Genomic DNA, 23614 nt, shown 5'->3' with positions numbered 1-23614 from the left:
AACTATCTCTAGACTAGAAAATAATCATCTAGATAACACAATCAAAAAGATTACTCGATTATAAAAGGAGGGAATGCGCTATGTCAAAGAAGATAGGGTCGTAAAGGCAAGCCAGAAGGAGAGCCAAACTTTCCACAACATATTCAAATTATGATTAAATTCATCCGATAAGAGCTTCAGAACTTAAAACATGAGAGAGCTCGACGAGATCCTTATGACTAGATCTAGATACACCCTATTATAATTGTCTTCTCCTGAGATTAATCAAGGTGGGATAAAATGTAGGGTTATTATCCTAAGGGAGTTCTGAATTTATATACAATCTCGTGTCATTCTCTTCAATATGCACAGTTAATGATCATGTATCTCTATTTTAAATAAGTATTTACATAATTAACTTTATGAATGATTGACATCTAAATTTATGACATGTCTAATACACATTCTAATACCCAACCAATTCATACCATCTATCTACTACTTCAAATACAATTACCTAGAGAGCTGTTCTCGGAGAAAATACGTTTCTAATATAAATTTGCATTTCTATTTGGAAATCATAAAGGTATAATTATATAAATAACACTTTCTGCCTTTTCATATCTCAATCTTGACATGCAGTTTTTTTTTTCACGAATTTCCACTATTCGTGTTAGGGATTGCTGGGCTAGTGTGTTTAAATTGATGAATGTTGCACCCTAAACTTTCAATTGCTATCCCACTTAAACTCTCGTGTAGTCGTGCCCAAAGACAAAATACGCTGCTAATATCAAGGATCTAGTGAGATACCTGCCGAAGCAAACAGGGGATTCCTACAAACAGGGCCAAAAAGAGTTCCATGGCAGTATGACGCACAAGTGACAAACGCTACTGCCCATGGACACCGTGCTGGAGGTGCCCATCCTCGATGAGATGCTCATCAACGCCCCCGGCACCGACAAGCGCCGCCGCGCGGGGGGCGCCAACATGCGCGCCTGGCTCAAGGCCCAGGCCTTCGACCGTGCCACCGTCGACGGGCCCGCCTCCGCCAACGCCGAGCTCCAGCTCTTCCTCAACGTCGTCGGCTCGTCGCTCATCCCCTGCCGGCCCGTCCCGCACGACCGCGCCTTCAGCCGCTCCATCCGCCACTCCTCCATCGTAAGCCACCGTCCTACCCCGCGTGCATGCATGCGCAGCGCAATGACGCGCGCGCGGTCGTGACATGCATGCCACGTTTTGTTACGCGCGTGCAAAACTCAGGGATTGGTTGATTCTTGACGTGTGTCGATTCGCTGCGCGGATGAATGAAGCAAGCGTCGACGGCCAAGTACATCATCCAGAAGTACATGGCGGCGACGGGCGGGCAGGCGGCGCTGCAGGGGGTGCAGAGAATGTACGCCGTCGGAAAGGTGCGAATGCGCGCGCGTCCGAATTCCACCTCGGCGACCAGACCGTCACCGCCCGCGCAGGGCCACGCCGAGCCGCCGAGGATGGCGGCTTCGTGCTGTGGCAGAAAAACCCCGAGCTCTGGTACTTCGAGCTCTTCATGGCTGGCCACAAGATGAGCGCCGGCAGCGACGGCAAGGTCGCTTGGCGCCAGTCCGCCACCGAGCAGTCACACGTCTCCCGTGACCCACCCCGTCCCCTCCACCGCTCTCTCCAGGTACGAGTCATTCGCTTATTTGTCATCAGAGACTTCTAGGTGACATCTCATTTGCCATTTTGCCTATCACGTTGTCAGAGAGTCAACAATTACCACTTCCTCAGTTGCAAATGAGTAAATATCCCTCCATATACGCACTAAGGCATATGCATGCCATCTCATGCATCCTCATCTCCTGCGGGTGAGGCTGTGGTCATGCATGCATTCTCATCTCCTAGAGCAAGCCCAATAATGCGCGTTACGCCAAGCACGTCAGCCTTGTTGGAGGAGAGAGAAGAGAACTTGTCGCTTGCTTGGGCGATCAGCGCTACGCGCGTTCCCATGCGTGTGAGGTGGGCCCGGTGCCCGGTGGTCTGGTGGTATGTGAGAGAGAGAGCAGTAAAGAGAAGATGAAAGATGGGTGCATGGAAGGATAAAAAACTGTTTATAGAGGTGGCTGTAGCCAAGCAAAAACCATTGTTGCATATACTAAGGTGTTACATTGCTGACGTGTCTAGCCAGGTGCATCGTCGATAGTGCTTCTTGCTGTCCCGCTGTAGGGCTTAGATCCGCGGGCGATCGTGAACCTCTTCTCCGACGCGGTGTTCATAGGCGAGAAGATCATCAACGGCGAGGAGTGCTTCATCTTGAAGCTGGAGGCCGGCGCGGCGACGCTGCGGGCGCGGAGCGCGGCGGCGTTTGACATCATCCACCACACGGTGTGGGGCTACTTCAGCCAGCGCACGGGGGTGCCTCGAGGACTCGCACCTGCTCCGCATGAAGTCCGGCAAGGGCGCCAGCCGCAGCGAGAACATCTTCTGGGCGACCAGCATGGAGTCCGTCATCTCCGACTACCGCTACATCGACGGCATAAACGTCGCGCACGGCGGCCACACCACTGTGACGCTCTTCCGGTACGGCGATGGCTCCGTCAACCACAAGAGGAAGCTGGATGAGACATGGACGGTGGAGGAGGCCGACTTCAACGTGCACGGGCTCACCACGGACTACTTCCTACCGCCATCCGACCTCAAGAAGGATGGCGACGGCCAGAATAAGTGATCGGGTAGTGTTCAGTTGATTGTAGTTAATGCGAGGACATCGAAATTCATGCAGGCAGTTTTTTTAGGACTGTCTAGAAATTCCGAATTTCTTGGTAGTGGGGGGGGGGGGGCGGTAGCTCTGTATAGTTCTTCGTTCTTTCTTTTCTTTTCTGATTGAATTGCAAATTATCCCATGATGCAGGAATAGGATTAATTACCTAATGATCCTTTTTTAGGAGGAAGCATGGCTTGATCATGTACAGTACATATGAGGGGTGGAAGCTTGATTAAATTCTGTCTCTTTTGTTGGAAGTTTTTATCAACATAGATAATGTTATGCCAAACTGCTTTCATCCTTTGCTGAACTGTTCAGGTGTGAAGAGCTGTTTCAGACATTACAGATCAAAGTTACATGTAGCAAGCCATCGTTATCATTTTGAACGATTCAATTCTTAACCGGTAAAGCACCACATTTCCTTCACTGTAATGCAGGCAACCTCTTACGCGGGAATGCAGGATTACTGTATACTGTATAAGTAACAAAATATTCAGAAACTATACACTGGTACCAAAGTATGAGGAACTCTAAGCAGCAAGAGAGCCGCGAAGAAAAGGCTATTGATGCAAGTTGGGCAGAACAAGACATTGCTATAATCATTCAACTGTACCATTCTAATATGAAGCGAAGGGGGAAAACAAGGGATAAAAAAAAAAAAAAACTGAGGCATCTCTTCAACAAGAACTGGGCTTTAAGCTTCACGCTCGGCAAGAATGCTGCAATGACTTTTGAGTTCCTTCAAAAAGATCCAGCAAAAGTGTCTCCAGATCCTCGGGCCTATACTTTATGTAACGATCTCGGTGCCTTGTGCCGTCAAGGTGACCTGAATATCTTCCCACGAATGTCCTATAGGCCTGTATAACTTTCAGTGATATTGAAATCCGCACATCTTCGCGAAGTAGGTCATCTGGGACAGACCATGCTGTCTGAACTCGATAGACCTCTTCAAAGGACAGGTTGAAATTCTTGAACTTGTCCCTAATGGTTTTACGAGAAGCAGCATTGCCAGCAGCATACAAACCATCATCACTCAGGTAAGAGAGGACGTTATTCCACGACGCCCTCTCATATCTCATCGCTTGCTGCCGAAACTTCCCATTGTGCACCCGGATCCAGTCATCACCAAGAAAGCTTTTAAGGTCTGAGTTCTTCACTTTCTGGACCATATAGTGGATGTTGTTCATCATAAAGATGTTCTGCAATCGATCATCTTTGTACAATCTAGATCCAGCTTCAAGATTTGCCTCCAAAACTGCAGCAACTGACTGTAGATGCAAAGCTGTCACCGTGAAATGAGGATAGGAGTTTGCCATCAACTGAATGTCAGGAGCAAAATGCTGATATTTTCGATCTGTGTCCTTGAGAAGTGAATCAAGTGTTTTGCTGTATCCCGTGAGAGCCTTTATGTAGTTCATAACATACTTTGTAAGCGGATGCACTGCTCCACGAGCCACAGCACTGGATGAAGTGTATGATTGGATGGCATTTTTGAACTCTGCAAAGGCCTTCCTTGCTGATTCTCCCAGTTGGACTAGGACTTCATGATACTCATTTATAATCATATTGTCGTATCCTGCTTCAAACAAGGATTCTACTTCAGGGAGCAGATCATCTAGGACCTCATACATATCAAGCAAACGAAAGAGCTTTTCTGTTTTAGGAGGAACAATTGCTACAGATTCATAAAAGCTCAGAAGTTGCATAATGGGGTTAAATGAAATTTCATAGAAGCACATCTCGGCAGTTGGAACTGAAAGTTCACCAAAGACATGATTGCTATGTCGCCTCTCACTTGCAAGGTAGACTTGAATAAAAACCCTCATTGCTCGGTTCCATCTCCTTATTAATGAATTCAGTTTGTCCCAACTAGTGCTCATAAGTTCTTCTATACTAAACTTGTCCAGACAAAGAGACCCAAAGTACTCATCTATTGCATTCTGCCTTGCGCTTATATAAGCCTGGCAACATTCCTTATCATAGCCATTCAGGAACATGAATTTAGCAATGGACTTGACAGCAGAGACTGCACCAGGTTGAATCAAATCAGGCACAAAATATTCTGATCCTCCACTGATATCATTTTGCATTGCCTTCCCTTCAGTATGTTCACTGAATGAGCTGCGTGAAAAGTCATCCACACTGCCATCCTCTGTAGAGCGAAAGGAGAGGAGTTCCTGTTCTAATGGTTGTTTGTAATGGGTAAGAAGATAAACAAATTCCTCTTCAAGCCTTGCCATTGCCATTTCAGAAAGGTCATCAGCATACACAGTGAGTTCATCCAGCTGTTTGGCTTCTCCACCAGGGTTTAAGCTCCTTAACCTTTCAGACAGTTGTCTGATTTTGTACAACACTTCCAAGTACTCAAATGAGTCCTGTGGATCATGGACATGTATGGAGTTGTCAAAATCCAATATAAGAATCTTCTTTCTCAATGCCTTAAGCGCATGTTTAATATCACAAATCTCACTTTCTTCTCTCAGAGTGATGTTTGAACACTGCTTAACTAACTCCGCAGCCATCATGTTCTGGATTATATAGTTGTCGTCCTCAACAAAATCAGACAAGGCCGTTTTCCTTCCCTGTTTCATATGTTTAACACAAAGATCAGGTCTAGCTCCAAATTTCTACAATTGATAAATTGGAATTGGGAAAGCTAGAGATGGAAATAACTAAAGTCTAAAGATAATGAAAATCATATCACGCGAAATAGATGGAAATAACAATTGATCACGAAAATCAAACATGATTTTCAAGCAGCACATCTTCCAAACTTGCAAGCACAACCATATAAATAGGAAGAGAAAAACAGTGAATGAAGGTAACATCACAGTTAAAAGGTGAAAGGCAGGGACTAAAGTAAATACAAACTAATTATCGTGTCCTTTCTTCACCCAGAGATTTCCTTTTCCTTTTCCTTTTTCTCTTCCTCTTTTTTCTTATTTCTTAATTAAAATAGTGGAGAAGTTTGATCGTATAAGATTCCACAAGCCCGATCGTTCAAGAATATAATTTGTTCAGGTTCAACATCAAGCAGGGATGACTCCTCTTATTTTCCAACCCTTAATTATCTCAATACGTTGTAAAGGATAGCAAACATTGAGCGTTAAATATGTTCGTCAAATGAATTTGCAGGTTCTTACACTTCTTAAAGAACTTCTTTGGTGGGGAAACAAATTGTCCATCCGAACAAGGAAATCTAAAATAATATCAGAAGACCGGAAAAATCCAAAATACCAAAACACAGTTGTCTTTCTTGTATAAGAGCACGACCAAACTCGGGCAAAACTTAACTAGCACACAAGAAGCACACATAACAAGGACCCCTGCAACTACCCCTAAATAAGCAGGAAACCGACACTCACCGCCGCCACCGGAGAGCTGCTGCTTCGCTGGTTCCGGCGGCCGTCCCCGGGACCGCCGCAATCCCGGATTCAGAGCTCGATCTAACCAAGCGTGAGGAAGAGAGGCTGGTGCGGCGAGAGAGAGAGAGAGAGAGGGAGAGAGAGAGAGAGAGAGAGATGGTATCGGATTATTGGGGTGGCTAGCAAAGGGTTGTGTAAGTCAAGTCAACCCGAGGGGAGCGACGGCGACCGGGGGACCCTGCGGAAACCTCCGACGGGGCGGATGGGGATGGTCAGAGGAAGCAATTGGAAAGGATGCCGTGATGCCGGGGTCTCTCGTCTCGTCTCTCTCGCCGAAGGAGCTAGTCAAGGACGACTCTCTCGTCTCGTCTCTCTCGCCGAAGGAGCTAGTCAAGGACGACAGGCCGTTGCGTTCCGTTCTGACGGGAAACGCGACCGTTCTGCGGAAACGGGGAGAGGGCGACCTTTCGCACTGGTTGAGTCACTTGAATAGCCGTCTGGCTTGCGCTGCTGCTGACCGTGACTGCTTTGCCTCTCCTACGTTGATCTTTTGGTGCTAGCGTAGCATTACGGCTCGATTGTTTCAATTGCAAATTATGAAAAACAGTTTATAAATTATATATGATAAAAAATTATATGATAAAAAGTTAGATTGTATAATTATGAAAACTAATCAAACTCGGATTGCTACATCGTTACAAATTAAATTGTAATAAGAACGTATTTATTTTAGCTTACAAATTATGAATCATAATTTATAATACCTAGCTGATAGGACCTTAGTACATGTATGTAGCATTGATGCTGGAAGCTCTAATAGATGATTGGCTAGTGTTAGTTGACTAGAACCGAATTCGATATAATGATTATCTTTTTCATGTAAGAGGCACTGCACATCACACTTATACACCCAAAAATACGGTATTATCACATACATACAGATAATTCCATTAAAAATACTCACGTATATGTAAATCATTAGATACCACCACTATATCAAAAAGTGGTTTTCGACATAAAGATTACTTTATCATTTCAAGGTAGGTATGAGGTATCCAAATAACATGTAGTTTTATGAAAACTTTTAACAAAATTTCGCAATACTCTAATCCAACTTTGTGTAGTTCCGTAAGATTTTCCGAGATGTTACATCTAGGGCGCCCAAACCACTCAACCAGTAATGTAACACGACTACTCCAGCTCAACCTGGTACCACTGCACGGAGGCCGGAGCCGACCTCGCCGTCGATCTCCAGCTCGCACACGGACCTGACGAGGTACGAGACGGCGTCGTCGACCGTGTCGAACTTGGCGAGATCAGGGGGCAGCGCGTCCCCCGGCCAGTTCTCCAGCCAGCCCTTCAGCCGGACCTCCAGCTCCTCCTTGGAGACGAACTCCTCGTCCGCGCCGGGCTCCATCAGCACGTACGTGTCCGACTGGATGTCTGCCCTTCTCCGCGCCGCACAAACCTAGCCCAAAAAAATGACGACCTTGCACAGTTATTATTAGGTGTAAAATGTTTTCACTTTCTCTGTAGAAAAAAAAAATGTTAGCTCGACCCATTCATTCCATGGAAGGACTTGGACCTTGGTTCCATGCTCTTGAACTCTCGGTGGTCTCTTCAACGAGGCGGTGGGAAAGCTCGCGGCTCCAGCTGAGAACGTTGCCCGCTGCGATCGCCGGTGGGGCCGCAGCGATCTTCTGCCTGCGTTGGAGGAGACAGGTGCGGTTGTGCGCTGTGACTGTGACTGAAAACTGGTAGTGTGGTGAGTGCTAGAAAAATGCCAAGATATTGAAGTGGTAGTAATGTTTGACTATTGATGGAAAAAAAATCAATCCTATATATATAGTTTTTGCCCACCTCACATGAACACGACAGTTGCACATTTACTGTTGCACTGGTTGATGATCGGTGCCCGCAGACACACGGTACCCAGGCTTCTCCTCCTTTCTCTCTCTTTCTATTCGGACAGTGAGGCACCTATGCTCTAAAATTTACAAACTTTTTTCTATACGGTCTACAATTCATGATGAATCCGTTTAAGAAGGATCTACCTTAATACCCTATGTAGATTTCAAAATAAAAACCCTAAAGAGAGCTACTTTTAGAACTTCTTGCAATTTTTAAGATCTCAAAAGAAATTCCCACAAATATAGAAAAATTCACTAATATTCCTCTCATGTGCTGTAATAATTTCTAAAATTATTTTTAACACTAGGTTACTTGGTGAAAAGGTATGTTCCTTTGCGATTGTCCATTTGCATGCATTTTTACCATTTCAATATTGTATCCATATTACATAACATATTTTATATATATATATATATATTACATATTACCATATATAATTGTAATTGTATGTACATAAATAGTAATATATAACATATATGTTACAGTAATATATATACAACATAACATATACATTACAATATTACATATTACTAATAATTACGTATGTATGCATAGTACATGATCACACAATATGTACCATATAAATACATGATACTATATTATTAATATATACTACATGAATACATATGTATGCAACATATAATTACATATATGGTATATAATTACACATGGATACATATTATATAACATACATAATATATATGGTACAATTATCCATATACAACATATATGGTATATGATTACACATTGATACATACATGTAATTACATATACATATATGTTATATAATATGTATCCATGTGTACTTATATACCATATATGTAATTATATGGTATAACATATATGTATGTAACCATATAATATGTTATACCATATACAATATATAGAGTATAACATATATGTTTCTATATAACATATATGATATGTATACAATATATATATATATATATATATATATATATATATGTATATGTATATGTTATACCATCATGTTATATGCATATAATATATTATACCCATACATATAATTTGTTATATATAATATCTATTTATTATTAACATATTATATATTAAAACATATGTTATATATGGATAATAATACCGTAATATATGCTATATTATATTGTACATATTATATGTTATATTGATACATATATGTTATACCATATACAATATGTTATATATGGTATAACATATTATATGGTTACATATTATATGTTATACCATTACATTGTGCATATATGTTAATGTAACATACCATATTAATATGTTCATATCCATTATAATACAAATATGTTACATATATGATTAATACATATGAATGTCTAATATATTTGCAATATGTTGTATACATATATATATATGGTTCGGTATCCATAGGTACCATATGTAACATTACTATGTTATCATATTATATGCATAATACACATATTGACTAATAGCATATTGCATATGACATATATACATATTTATATAGTGGTATACATATGGTATATAACCTATATTAGTAAACACTTATTGTGCGAGCTAACTACAGTAGCATACATACCATATAACATTATCATAATATATACAATAATATTAGTACATATTGGTATTTGTATTAGGTATATATTAACCATATATAATATGTATAATACATATGTAGATGGTAATTTACAATCTTGACTTCTCCCGCGTTGTGCCACTAATTCATACACAGGCCGGACTTCCCCACCATGATGCAGAAAGTTTCTCTGCTCTTTTTCAAGCCAAATTCAAAGGTGGACTAATTTGGGGGGCCAGGTGTGGATTTTCCGTACGAAAGTTGGGATTCAGGACAAGCCTTTTCCAAGATATTTCAATGCCCAGGAGTTGCTAACCATTGGAGGGTTTTATTTATTTTTAGTTTGTGTTAGTCTACCCAACGTGCTTGCTTGGGTCAAAGACTTCGTTGTTGTTTATTTATGTTCCAAATTCCAAGGCCTGTACTGTAGCCATCATTTACCTAGTTAAGTTAACAACTGCAGAAGAGACTAGTTTTCTCGTCAGGTTGCAAGTCCTGGTCAAAAGGGTTGTGCACACAATCAGTCAAATTCTAAAGATATTATCCGATGAAACTTTACTTGGGTCTTGCTACAATAAAATTACAATATCCCTCGAAGTGATCCCAGCCTCCCAGCAGTGCTGTTTATTTAGAAGCATGTTACAGTTTAATTTAAGTTGACCAAATAACTTGTTCAAGATACCGTATAAAAAAATTCTGAAAAATCAGCCACCAAACTATGAGCCACAATCCAAGTGTATAGCCATTTTGACAGTAAAACTGCTTTACTACGGTATGTTGCCCTGGTGTGCAGTGACAGTGCTACTTCAAAAAGGAGAGCTATGGCGTGCAGTGCAACTTGAGCAGCGAAGAAACGATAGAAGTAATAGGTAAACCGACGTTACCGGCGAGCAGCCCGCCGGTGGAGGCCGCACTCCGGCGGCCGGGCTATAGCCGCCGCCACCGCAGCTTCCATCCTTCCTCTGCTCAGGTTGTGTGGTCTGAAATCTTCTGTATCGCTTCTACGGCTTCTCACAAGAAGCTTTTTAAGGCTTTGTTTAGGCCGACTTCAACAACTCCGATATTTTTGCTGCAAAATACTGTGCTATCAGTTTTTTTTTGTCTTTTGTCGCTCGTCTAGGCTGTAAACACAACAGAGGTGGTATTCTAATGCTACAGTGATGAAGTCTGGAGAAAGGAGCTCCAAATTTGCGTAGGATACGAAAGACTCTAACACTGTTTATATCGTATGCACGTGAGTCTGATAGGAGGAGGAGAGTAATAAAAGTTAGGAAATAGAATGGTTGTTGGAGATAAAAAAAATAGAGAATACTGTAATAGTATTAGGAGATGCTGTAACAGAAGTATTCGTTAAAACCCCCTGAGATTATCCTCCTCTACCTTGCGATTGGTGAAAAAACATCTATCCCAAGAGAAGACCGGTCCCTTCCCATTGGTTTTCATTTGCATTTCAATACAAACAGTGGCAGCCTGACCATCCAGAACTTAGTGCAGATCGGAGCGACGGCTGCCGGTAGAATTTGTCTATTGTACACACACTAATCTCTAGTGTTATTTAGACATCTGTATTCAATTTTTTTTTACTGAATCGGATACCTCCAATCTGAGTCGGATTCTCACATCTGTGTTCTTTGCCGAATCTGATATCCGAATCCAAATCGGATCCGACACTCGTGTCTGTATCCAGATAACACTATTAATCTCCACTTCCGAGACCAATTCTACTAGCATATACATATGAAAATATGAACATATGTCAACTTGACAACTTGTCCAGTCAACTCTATTTTGTGGGATGAGCAATGAACCATGTTACAGTTTCAGAAACAAACCATTACAATGCCTTTTGAAAAAAAAACAATTATTTTATTTATAGTACACCTAAATAATTGTAGACTGTCCATCTTACTATATTGCAATACAGAAGATGACCTATTACCTCACCCATAATTATTATATTTATTTTTATGTTTTTGTTTTGAAAAATCAATTAATGTCTATTAGTTAGTTGTTTTTTCTTTTGGAATGTTTTGGTACGGTTAGTGATATCCAGATTTTGATATGGTCATAGGTCAACCTGACATGATGGATGAGTTAACGGAAAAAAGTACTAATTCATGTGTACTCATGAATCAGCGACAGATTTTGGTACAGTCACAAAATTTTGGTACGGTTGGTTCAACGGTTGAGTTAAATAAAATGTATTAGTTCATGTGTACACAACCGTACTGTTTTATGTGTACATATTACGTACTGGTTCTTGTGTACATAACACATGGTGATTCAGTTAAAAAAAAGAAACATATGTTGGTTTATGTGTACCACTCGGACGTGTGTATGTTCAGAAGGTTCGTATGAGCATACACGTGATAGGATGTACACACGTGATAGGATGTACACATGTGATAGGATGTACTAACTACACATGTTGACTAATTTTTGTGACCGAAATTTTCTATATAATTTATAAGCGTCATGACTAATCTCCATTTATTAAATTTAGAAAGACAACATATGATGATTCATAGGGTGTATACCACACATGATAGCATGTACAACATTTTAGTGTTACCATACATATGACATTGCTAAATCCAACGATGTTGTAAAAAATGTGAAGGACACGCACTTTTCATTAGACGCCCTGTATGAAATTTAAAAGATCTGATAATATGGTAGTGTACCACACAACGTGTGAATGTAACAATTGTTTTAGCATGCGTATGGTGTCTTTCCTAGCTAACAACGCGATCATCAGGTGATGTGGTAGAGTACACCATTGAACTAACGACACAATCGTCAGGTGACGTGGTAGAGTACATCATTGAACTTGGGAATATGACGTGAAGCATGATAGTGCACCATGTAATGTGGGAACGTGAAAAATATGTTAGCGCGTATAAGGTATAGTTCTGGCTAGTTAGGCACAATAATTGAGTGATACTTACTTTGAGGTATCTCCTTAGATTACGCGATACTGCAAATGTTGTGCTTAACCATTTTACCCCGATGACTTGCAGTCTACACTATTGACGTAACTGAGGGGTATGATCTAATCATCACATGTTATACACCTATTGCCACATGTGGCATGAAAGATGCTTAAAGCATTATGTCCTTAGAGGGAAGCAATCGTGAAAGCGGGGGTCAACGAAGCAAAAGCGAGAATGTCAGCTTGAGTAACAAAAATATTGATGACAATCCAATGGTCTGAAAACCTAAGGTTTCCTCCGCAAGATTCTCCATGGAGTGTGAGTCAGGGCCTAAGATCAGATCAAAAGACGTAGTCAATGGACAACATGTCAATATTTCTGTACTACCCCTTGTTGGTATGGAGAGAAGTCATGGTAGATGCACATGTGGACCGAGAAGAATGTGGCATCGCAATCGGCAATTATGAGTAGCCAACATATGAAGATAATACTATAAGTGTAATATTGGACCATTTGACCCCTGTTGGGACCTCGGTATACACTATCGACATGATGGCGTGATCGTCACATATAATATAACTGTTGGCACATGTGGGCCTCACGACTTTGCTCATGTTCACGTGACTTTCTGGTGCGTCTCGCCCTACGGCTCCATGTTTGTTTAATTTTGATATGTTCTTTGTTGATTTATTTCTTTGAATGTTAAAGCTACAAAATCCACGCGAACCGAGCCTAGCTCGGTTGGTGAGCGATACCGCTGAGGACTCCACCCGCCCGAGATTGAACCCGGGGCGTCGTACCTCCTCCCTTGCAAATTGTCAGTACACCCTAGCCTATACTTCAAAAAAAGTTAGAAAATCCATCGGCCTATTGGACTGTCCCGAGACACGGTACGTAGGCACGGCCCAAGCAAGGCATGGTCCGAGCGTAGTCGGGCCAGACCGGCACAACACAGTGCAACGGGCCGTGCCTGGGTCGAGCACGCAGCATGCCGGGCTGGCACGGAAACGACCCACCCCACCCTGGCCACCTGCGCTGCCTCCCGTCCACCCCGCCTCAACCGCCCACCAGACCGCCCCACCCCGTCGCCTCGCCCTAGTAGCTCTGCCCGCCCTGGCCACGCCGCCGCCCCAACATGGACACCCACATCGCCGCTAGGAACCACCGCTCTCGCCTCCGCCCTACCCCGGATGCCCCCGCAGCCCCTCCCTGCTCGGCCGGCCCTCCGTGCCACAACCGTGCTCGGGCTGGCCTGGCACGGCACGGTCGACAATGGGCTATGCAGTGGGCCACTACTCTGGCACGCGGGCCGACATAGCATGGCATGTTTACTTAGTAGGGCCTGTCGGGTCGTCCCTTAGCCGGGTCATGCCTCGCTGGCCCCGTGCCGGGCCTACCCGACAGGCCCATTTGGACAGGTTTGACGGTTGCCTCCACTGTAGCTGTGCAAAATGACGCACGGTGGAGGAGGGTCTTGAGCCCGACGTGGAGGGAGTGGTCGGTGGCGACTTTGTTGGACGCGGAGTCGACCAAGCGGCGCGTGGAGGGGCCCCGGAGCGAGCGTGAGCGCTGCAGCACGAGGAGGTCCCGCATCAGCGCGGGCAAAGCTGACGCGGACAACCGCATCAGGCTGCTCCTCCACCCGGACGTGTCATGCGCGTGCGCATGGTGGTGTCACAGGTAGATGCAGTTGGTCACGTGCACGTGCCCGCGTAGGTGGTCACCTCTGTCGTCGCGCCGTCTGGTAAAGTGCGCGTCATCTTCCATATCCAAGATGGGAATGTGGTAAAGCAGACACTTGAAGATTTAGCCGAGTACGAAGATATCATTTAGAGGACCTTTAGATCTGAGGATGAGGGATATGAGTTTTTCAATAGTTTTTCCAGGAATAAAGGCTTTAGTTTAAGGAAGGGCAATGTTAGATACTCAGAAAACAAATATGATATAACATGTCACCAGTTTGTTTGCTCAAAACAAGGTACTTGTCGGTGAATCAGGAACCGGGGGTCCCCGAATCCCGAGGCCAGGACAGCAATCCGCCACATGGCGCCATCCCGCGGGGTCACCTCCGCAAGGCAAACAAGATTAAGCCCCGAGAGAGGGCGCTCGGGGCCACAGTCAGTGGTCTCCGAGTACCCAGGTTCCCCGATGATCTGCGAAGTCTAAGTGCAGGGAAGAAAGTGCTCGGGGAGGTATTCGGTGACCCCCGAGCACCCGAGTCCCCCGACGACCAGGAAAGCTAAGTACCGGGAGAAGTGTGCCCGGGGCCGCGAGCGGTAGCCCCCCAGGCACCCAAGTATCCCGATGACCCACTGAAGGAAGTTCCGGGAGAGAGTGCTTGGGGCTGCGTGCAACGGCCCCCGAGCACTCGGTCCCCTGAGGATCCGTCCAAGCATGCCCGGGAGAGAGTGCTCGGGGAGGTGAACAGTAGCCCCCGAGCACTCGGTTCCCCGAGGACCGAGGAAGGGCGTTCTCGGGAGAGAGTGCTCGGGGAGGTGAACAGTGACCCCCGAGCACTCGGTTCCCCGACGACCCAGGAAGCCCCTCCGTCAGTGGCCCCTAGAGGGGCCCCTGATGAGGTGTCAGCCAGTCAAAGGCCCGAGGCCGCATTTAAGAGCGCGCGTGGCCTGTCACCTCTAACTGCTCCTGCCACACTCGGTATCAGTTCCTGCCACATTTTGGCAGAAGGGCGTGGGGACATTGAATGCACGGGTCCCATCCTGTGCCATCCGGCACGTCTCGGGATAACGTCGTGAGGGCCGAGGCGTTCCGTCTGTCGCGCTGCTGTGGCAGGAGAACAAGACAGGGCGGGCACGCCGGGCCGCTCTGCGGCTGCCCGGTGGGCCCTCTCCACGGCGTCCGTTGCCAGTGCATTTATGGTGACGGATGACCAGGCGCGGGGCGCATTTTCCACCCCCGGTCACTTCGCACAGAGGCTATGATGACGCCTTTTCCATTTATGGTGCCTTGGAGCTCGTGCCCTCCCCTTCGGGGCACGCTACTGCCGGCGGGTATTTAAGGCAACCGGCAGCACGAAAAAAGAAAGGTGGTTCTGGTTCAGGAAAGGCTGAAGCAGTTAAGGAAGTAGAGAAGATCGAGAAGCCCAAGAGCACCTAAAGCCAACAGATACATACAGACCGAAGAACAAGGAGCCTCAGGCTCTAGGATAGACAAACATTCTTGTAACCAGCAAAATCCTTAAGGGACATTCTTAGGGCATTTATAGTATCCATACAGGAGTAGGGTGTTACGCCTCCGTACGGCCCGAACATGTCTAAACCCCAGTGTATTTATTTCGTTCCGCACTAGATCATTCCACCCCGTCAGCCATTGCATTTATACCCATTTATTTCTCCGGCAAATATATTCAGAATCATCCCCCCAGCCGAATCTCTAAAAAGAGATCTCTCAGGATCCTTGCGACAGGAGTTAACCCTCCGACAGTACTAGACAACCAAAATTCTTCAATATGGCAAATAAGACAAGGAGGACACGCCCATGGACACAATTTAGATGTCATGGTGAGATAGTAATTAAACATAACCCTCACATGAACTTGCGATCCGTACATAAGTACATCGATACACATAACCATGACACGGCCACATCAAATGAAGTAGGTCTCTTTTTTGCACCGTAAAATTACAGAGCATATAAAAAAGAAATTATAGCATACCTGACTGCGGGTCTTAGGAAATATCAAATATGGATGTGTACAACTTTTCATATTTGAATAAAACGGGGAAGATTGCAGATGGTGATGCAAACACAGTGTTGTAGTATATGAAACAAAGGCAACTTGAGGATTCTGAGTTCTTCTTCCAGTATCAGACTAATTGTGATGGTCGCTTGCTAAATTTGTTCTGGTGTGATGTGTAGTCTTACCTAGATTACCAAACTTTTGGGGATTTGGTTATTTTTTACAGCACATACCGTACAAATATGTATAACATGCTATTTGTTCCATTTGTAGATTTGAAGTAGTACTCAAGAGGAAGAGGATAAATTGGAAGGAGAGGCGGAACCAATAAATATCCAAGATCGTGTGCAAGTGCAGAATAAAGGGGCATCGAAAAGAATGAAAGCTTCCCGTACAAGAAGAGAATAAGGAGATGCTCTCAACGCAAAGGAACCAACCACAACAACAGGGATTGCAAAAAAAAGTTAATGTTATTTAATATATATTCCACATTTTAGAAAAACTTTCATACTACTTAATTCGGTACGTTCTGATTACAATTTTTTCCCCCAGCTTGGATGGCACTTCACGTTTTCTATAATAAGGATGCCTGAGAGGTGGAATATATGATATCAGCCTGAATGTGTGTTGGATGCATATTGTCAGTAATATATGATATGATGTAAGTCTGATTTCTGAATCTGATGCTTTCTGGCTGAAGCTAACCATCAACATGAAGCATCAGTATGATAGTTGCATCTTAGCTGCTATCTATTCTACCTCTGAATAAACTTTTTTGCTACTCTTACTGCATTAACTTTGAAGACTTGGATTCCTACATCTCAATATTCATTCTAACGCCTGGCTTACTGATTATTTGTCCAGAAAAAGGATGCTCCGGCTGGCGACAAGCCGGGGCCCGTGAGGCCTGGTACTGGTGCCACCAACTCTTCGCGGTTCATTCGTCTCAAGTCAGATATGGGATTTTGTTCTCTTCCTGAGTTCAGATTTCTCTATGTAGTTGGGCTGTTAGACTGAACTAAATATACCTACCATGTACTGAGCGTTTTCCTTGGTTGCCTTTATTAACTATGGTGTTATTTTGACATATTATTTCTATTGCAATTTTCCGTTTATCTGCATGGAAGTGTGCAATTGGTCGTATCAGTGGTATCCTTGAAATTGCACTCTGTAATGCCTGCTGCTGCTGTGATCCATGCAATATGATTTTACATGCCTTGTCTTTTACATTGTGGTTTGGTTAACTGCTTGTGGGAAGGAGTTTTCTTGAGGATGTATATATACTCTTGACATGTTTATTTTGTTACCCTGACTGTAATGCATAGCTTGCTATTTCTGGTGGGATCTCTAATGGTCTACAACTTTTTCTGTGTCGCTAAATGTGTCGCTCCTTTTTAAGCAAGAACTTGATCTTTTCTCCCTTTTGCTGATTAGCATATCTATTAAGATGAAAAGCTGACGCACGATGATTTTGTAATAGAAGGTGCGGCTTGTATAAAGAACATTAAAAAGCATATTTTTAGACATTTCTACAGATATCTGAGCCAACGTCATTTTTTTTTTGATTCCTCAGATCTAGAGGACAAGTTGTAGTATCTGAACGAACGCTCGAACACAACGCACACTACACACACCAACACACCCCTAGAGCGCACGCTAGAACTAGAACCTATACCAGAGCCAACGTCATTTGGATGAGCATCGCTATGTCACTTGCGGTCGGCCTCGGCGTGCAGCCGGAGCCTGACGGGTTGCAGGGGCCTCAAATCATCGCGTGCGCGCCCAGCGGAAGAACACCACACACACATAGTGCTCCAGAATTTCAGAATATAGCGAAGAAACCTCCCATTGCAATTCCTCTGTTTTCTCAAGAGAAGCAGCATAAGAATAAAGTATAGGAAAATCACGGTCGTTGTTTCAGAATAAAATATTACGTATAGCCTGATACTAAACAAACAAAGAATTGGCCATGGCAAGTTATCGTATTTGATACTTTTTAAGATCATTTAACGGAGAAAGTAGCAGTTCCGCTGGCATCTTCTTTCTAAATGTCTCCGTATCCTCTTACGAGAAATCTGATATCAGTTTACATCCATCTCAGAATTGCATATACTTTATTGTAAAAATTCCACAAGAGCACATGCATTTACAATTTCAAACCATAAAAATTCTATAAATACCAACAGTACAAATATCCAAAGGTACATACGCATCAAGTTGGCGTGAAATATTTTGTATGACAACCACATCCCCATTTAGTAAGTCATAATTACTCCACCTCGACTCCAACCTGGGATGGGAAGATCAAACTGCTTGCAAAATCGAATGAATGTCACTTCGCTGCAAGACGGTTTCAGTGATCAATAAAATTGTAGCGAGTACCTTAACAATTTAAACTGACTAGCTTAACAATATTATGCACATACCAAATCTCTTGATTCTTCTGCATAATTTATACGCCTATTGTAAGGATCAAGAATTTGAAATTCTTTATTAGACAGACAAAACACAAAGCCACTGGTGGCTGTTGGTAGTGTTCATGAGAATAAAAAACTACAAGAACATGTTTGCCAGTTATTAGAATAAAAAATAGACATAATCAATGGTAAACTATGACATAGTGTTACTATATCTGATCCAACCAAACTCTGGCAGAACTTATGAGTAAAATCACTCACTCTTTTACTAAATAAACCAGTTTGGATCCAATCTTTACCAATATGTAGTAGCCGATCAGAATGGTATGTTGAAACTGCATGCTTCAGTTGCTTCTGTTTCTTTTCCCAAACAGAGTTAAATATACTTGCATATGAGGTTATTATCCGCATGATGACATAACAATATTAATTACCAACAACTTTAAAAGTTAGTATGCTAAGTTATAGAACATGACTTCAAAATCCAGCCATTTATCTGTTCCATTCTCTCTAACGGGTCTAATCAAACATCTCAATATACTGCCTCTTAGATTTGATATACCTATACGTACTAAAACTTTGTCGGTACCTAGGGTAAGTTCCTTTTGAACAAATTTAATGGCAGCCAGTTCCAAGGTGCTTAAATCCAGTCCTTCAGTGACCTCATCTGCATTATTGTTCAAGTTGAGCACTGTAAAACTAATATGTATGTAAAATCCTATTAACATCACAACGTACCAACATGAGCGCCATCAGTTTTTGTTCCAAATATCCTCTTCCACTTTATGCCTTCATACGGGACTTACAGACTTTGCTTGGTTGCCTGTCTCTCCTAGTTTTCACCTTTTCAACAAGAATAGGACTCGAAACTAAATTGATTGTCCTCTTTACTCCTCCAAATATGTTCGATCCATCACATTTACTAGTTTCCAAAGAATAAGTCCTTTTATGATCAGTAACCGGTTTTCTACAAGTTTTTCCAATCTTCTCATTACTAGTGTTCTTACCGTTGTTAACCCTACTATTTCCTCTCTCCCTTGTATCCTTATTCTTTTCACGATTTGTCATGTCAGTTTCCTCACATATTGTTGGCCTATTACTCCCATCAAGTAGCATTACAATCCTCTACAATTTCGAATTGTAATGTTCTAAAGAAGTCTATATTGGTAGTTGATGTACTTGCAAACTTAAAAACACACAAATTGAGAGAGATGAACCTGCACAATTGCATGCAGCTCCGGCAAACATCTTGTCTTGTCCTCTATCACTTGAATTCTTCCATCAATACTTGTGTACTTATGATGGGTATCTTGCTCTAATGCTGATAGTATGCCTTTGATTGATTCCAGTGTCTTGAAATACATGAATACTTACATAATTATACATCTCAATTATCATAATGGGTATATTATTATAAAGCGCTAATTTGAACATAATCAAATTGGCACCTCTATGAGGCATTCGTCACCCTTCTCAACATCATTCGAGCCATCCAGATTTTTGTCCTCCTTTTCAACCTACAACAAGAAACTGAAGTTACTACATATGTGAAGAAAAGATAAATTTCTCTAGCCTATAAGCTGAATGCAATATGTGTCTAGCTAAATGCGCACTTAAAATTGTATTATATTGTCAGTGAAATCCACATTTTTGAAATAGTCACTGTTCATTCCCTCAAAAGATCCCTCACCAATCTCCTCCTTCAAATGATTAGAATCCGTACACACTTCATAATCATTAAGTTTCAACCGAATAACTACCTGCAATATTTCAACAATTAGTTCGCAGTATTACCATACTTTAACACAAGAGACAATAATACAAGTTGCGATGGCCTTCTCAACACCAAATTTCTTTATCCCTTCAAGATGTGCCCACTTCACAACCTTATTTCCACCCTAGTTTTTAATCAGAGGATGCTCATAGAGTGCATAATCAAACCAATTGTCAACCGCTTGAAAGTGTTCAAAGAACCAAACCTGGCAACAGAGAAAAAAAGCTTCGATTTTTACCTATTGGATGCGACGACCAATAAGTAGTTAAGCTATTTCCAACAAAATATCACTTGCAAAAATGCCAAATTTCCAACAAGATATGTTATTTTGTTCTTCTTGAATAGTGCAAAGTGTTCCATCAAATAGTCTAACGTGAACTACGTCCAATTGTAGCCTTCGATTTTTAAAATATTTGCTACAAGGTCTACATACATGCTGCTCACATGTTCCTTTGAACTAGGGGCCAGTGGCTTGCCAGAGTTGGGAGCAGCGGTGGTCGAGGGGAAAACACATGTGAAGCTAATTTGGCTAGGGATTTTGGGCATCGGGAGTGTGTATGGGGTGCGGAGAAGTGTTATCCGTGCTTGGCTTGGCCGGTGGGGCATCAACGGCGGCTGGCAACGGAGACGGAGCCCGACGGGCGATGGTGGCTCGATGACGGTTCAAGAGAGAGAGAGAGAGAGGCGAGGGAGGTGGAGTGAAGTCTGGTGGAGATTCTCGTGAGTCCAATTAGCCAGCGGTGGCTTCTAGCGATGGATTGATGACGAGCACTGTCGATGGAAGGGAAAAGAACAGTGCGAGAGGGAGAAAGGGAGAGGAAGGTGAAGCTTGCTCAGTGGAAGGTGGGAAGGTGCGAAGGAGCTCAACCAAGGCCTTTTATAGGCGGAGGTGGTGGATATGCACAACAACGGCCAGCAATTGTGGTGCAGGTCGGCCGTGGCATGCGGCTTTGGCAAAGAGCAGGGCCGGAATCAACTTGCGCCAGTGCCCACGAGTGCGCGTGCAAGCATATATATATATATATATATATAGAGAGAGAGAGAGAGAGAGAGAGAGGGAGGGAGGGAAAGGGAGGTAGGCTAGTGATCGGCGGCGACCTGATGTCGGTCGTACGTGGCTCGGTCCACATGAGTGTTGCGCTCTCGTCGTTGGCTCTATGTGGGGTGACCTTGCCGAGAGGGCCGAGGTGACAGAGTGGCGGAGTGGCACAGTTATGGTAGAGGGTTAGGCTGGTGGTGATGTAGGTGGAGACTTAGCGCGGGATCTAGTTGCGGTGAGCTCGGGCATGTACACGTGCGAGCGGCGAGGTGGGAGGAAGACGAAGGTGCGGCTAGGCTGGGCTAGCGTGAGCGACTGCGGGAGAGAGAGAGAGAGAGAGAGAGAGAGAGAGAGAGAGAGAGAGAGAGAGAGAGAAGAGAATGGGATGAAGGGTGGGGTGGGCTGCGTGGAAGGAAAGAAGAGAGAGGGAGAGAATGGGATGGTCGGAATTGAACCCAAGAAGAGGAGAAAAAGAGAAAGGTTTGATTTTTGATTTGGAATTGATTTGAACTAATTTCTTTTGCAAAGATTTTTGAATTTTGAGAATTTCTAAAAACTAGGATGTTTCAGCATTGTTCCAGCTTGGCTCGACGGATGCAAATATATGACCGCAGCCTAGCCTAATAGACGTAGGCTCTTGCATCAACTCATACAGACGGGTCTACTTGTTAGTGTCACAAAATCATTTCCATATGAGCAACCAATCGCAGTCTCAACTCTTGCATCCGCTCATGCGACATCACATTCTGCCAACCAAACAAAAACTCACCAACTAAACACTCTTTTTCAGCAAATATAACTTTGCTCAGCATAGTTTCTCTTAGCCTGCATATACGGTCCATACAAACAAAACCCATACGAGCAACTAATCATACCCTTACTGATTAGTCGTACTTTTAGTCAATGCACATGAAACCAGAACTACAAGACACCATGATGTTTTATAGGGTCCTTCTCATTACCCAAAGCGGCCAGATGCATTTAGATAGGCAAACATAGAAGGTGGCAGTGAACACATAGAAGTTGGTCCAACTTGTACAGGTTACTTTACGAGAATCCATGTAAAGTATGAACTCCAGGGAAATGGATCCTCTGACTGGACAAAGCAAATGCACAGATGAACAATAGATGTAAGCATCATTTTTGTGAGATGATGAACAATAAGTTGCAGTCAGGTACTGTATAGCACAGGTGCTATAGTAGAATTGTATAAATTATTGTGGTGATAGATCTCGCTCGTCGATTTTCAATCCAACAGCTCACAACAGAGTAAAGTCGCGGCTATTGTTCACTCGCGACTTTGCTTCGTCAAGTCAGAGGATCCATTTTCAAACTCCAGATACATGCAATGAATAGAAACAAATGTCATCCTCGTGCCTGGAGATTATGAGCATGTCTGCATGTGCCCTTTGAACCAAAATCACTTGGTGCCATCAAGCAGTTTCCTGCAGTCAGGACAATAGTATCTTTCCATGGACCAAGGCCAACAATGTAGTTCCTAATGTATGCAAGGAGGATGTACCTACAAGTTGTTGTGCAAAGAGATTGGCCACCTATGTTGCTTGTGCAATGAAAGAATAAGGAGGCAGTTGGGGAGATATAGGGTGGAGGTACACAGAGGAGGATGGTGATGAGTGTAGCATCTAGACCTCTAGGTAAGTGGTAAGTGTTTCGGTGATTAATGATAACCATATTATTATGACTAATGCGTATATTTTGAAGGAATTAAAATTCATTAATTCACAATGATTGGGTGGTTTTTCTTGGTCCCTCATGGAATTCTATGGGTCGATCAAAGGACTTTTGCGTCAAGATTAAGGATCTTCTAGCTCTAAGTGTCACAAGCTGATGAAGGGCACTTGGAGTAGTTATATGTCTTTTTTGTCTTTTGACCGTATTATAAAGGGGGGCTAAGTGTTGTAGCTTGATCTAGTTGAGTTTAGACATAGTTGGATGCACACTTGCGAAAATCTAGCACTAGGTAGCTCAAAGAAATCCATGGGTGAGAAGTTGAGAACTCAAAGTCGATTGAATTTGACGAGTTTCAGGAAGTTTATTCTCATCGGATTGTCCGGTGTAAGAAGGTTTTTTACTCACCAGACTATTTGTCTTCTCTGAGAAGACTTCAACTGAACTCACCGGATTGATCGGTGATGGAAGGAACTATACACCGGAGCATTTAAGAGAAGAATCTTTTTTCACATAAATGT

General features: G+C 43.2%; 2 protein-coding genes and 1 pseudogene across 3 annotated transcripts; 1 reads left to right on the top strand and 2 right to left on the bottom strand.

Moving 5' to 3' along the window:
- Positions 1–871: 871 nt before the first annotated feature.
- LOC133921434 (uncharacterized) lies at positions 872–2998 on the top strand (annotated as a pseudogene).
- A 166-nt stretch (positions 2999–3164) lies between these two features.
- Positions 3165–6456, bottom strand: LOC133921421 (exocyst complex component EXO70E2-like). Of its 2 annotated transcripts, none has more exons than XM_062366282.1 (2): positions 6085–6456; positions 3165–5301 (listed from the first exon to the last, which is right to left on the bottom strand). In XM_062366282.1, the coding sequence occupies exon 2, from the start codon at positions 5242–5244 to the stop codon at positions 3421–3423; it is 1824 nt and encodes a 607-aa protein (XP_062222266.1). In that variant the 5' UTR covers positions 5245–5301; positions 6085–6456; the 3' UTR covers positions 3165–3420. The 2 variants fall into 2 exon arrangements, with proteins under 2 accessions (XP_062222266.1, XP_062222274.1); XM_062366290.1 differs by lacking the exon at positions 6085–6456 and having other exon boundaries at positions 3165–5094; positions 5190–5301.
- A 654-nt stretch (positions 6457–7110) lies between these two features.
- Positions 7111–14100, bottom strand: LOC133885207 (protein CHLORORESPIRATORY REDUCTION 7, chloroplastic). Its single transcript, XM_062324882.1, is given in 5 exon segments — positions 7111–7314; positions 7316–7552; positions 7670–7788; positions 10426–10468; positions 13906–14100. Coding segments are annotated over 5 exon segments (633 nt in total). The 3' UTR covers positions 7111–7275.
- Between the last annotated feature and the right edge of the window lie 9514 nt (positions 14101–23614).

The sequence above is a fragment of the Phragmites australis genome, chromosome 1 (genome assembly GCF_958298935.1).
Source record: "Phragmites australis chromosome 1, lpPhrAust1.1, whole genome shotgun sequence".
Lineage (NCBI taxonomy): Eukaryota > Viridiplantae > Streptophyta > Magnoliopsida > Poales > Poaceae > Phragmites > Phragmites australis.
Note: the sequence above shows the minus strand (reverse complement) of the source record. Positions and strands in the feature narration are given on the sequence as shown.

Excerpts from the sequence above, each read along its gene's own strand:
- LOC133921421 (XM_062366282.1), bottom strand. The coding sequence starts at position 5,244 with ATGATGGCTGCGGAGTTAGTTAAGCAGTGTTCAAACATCACTCTGAGA.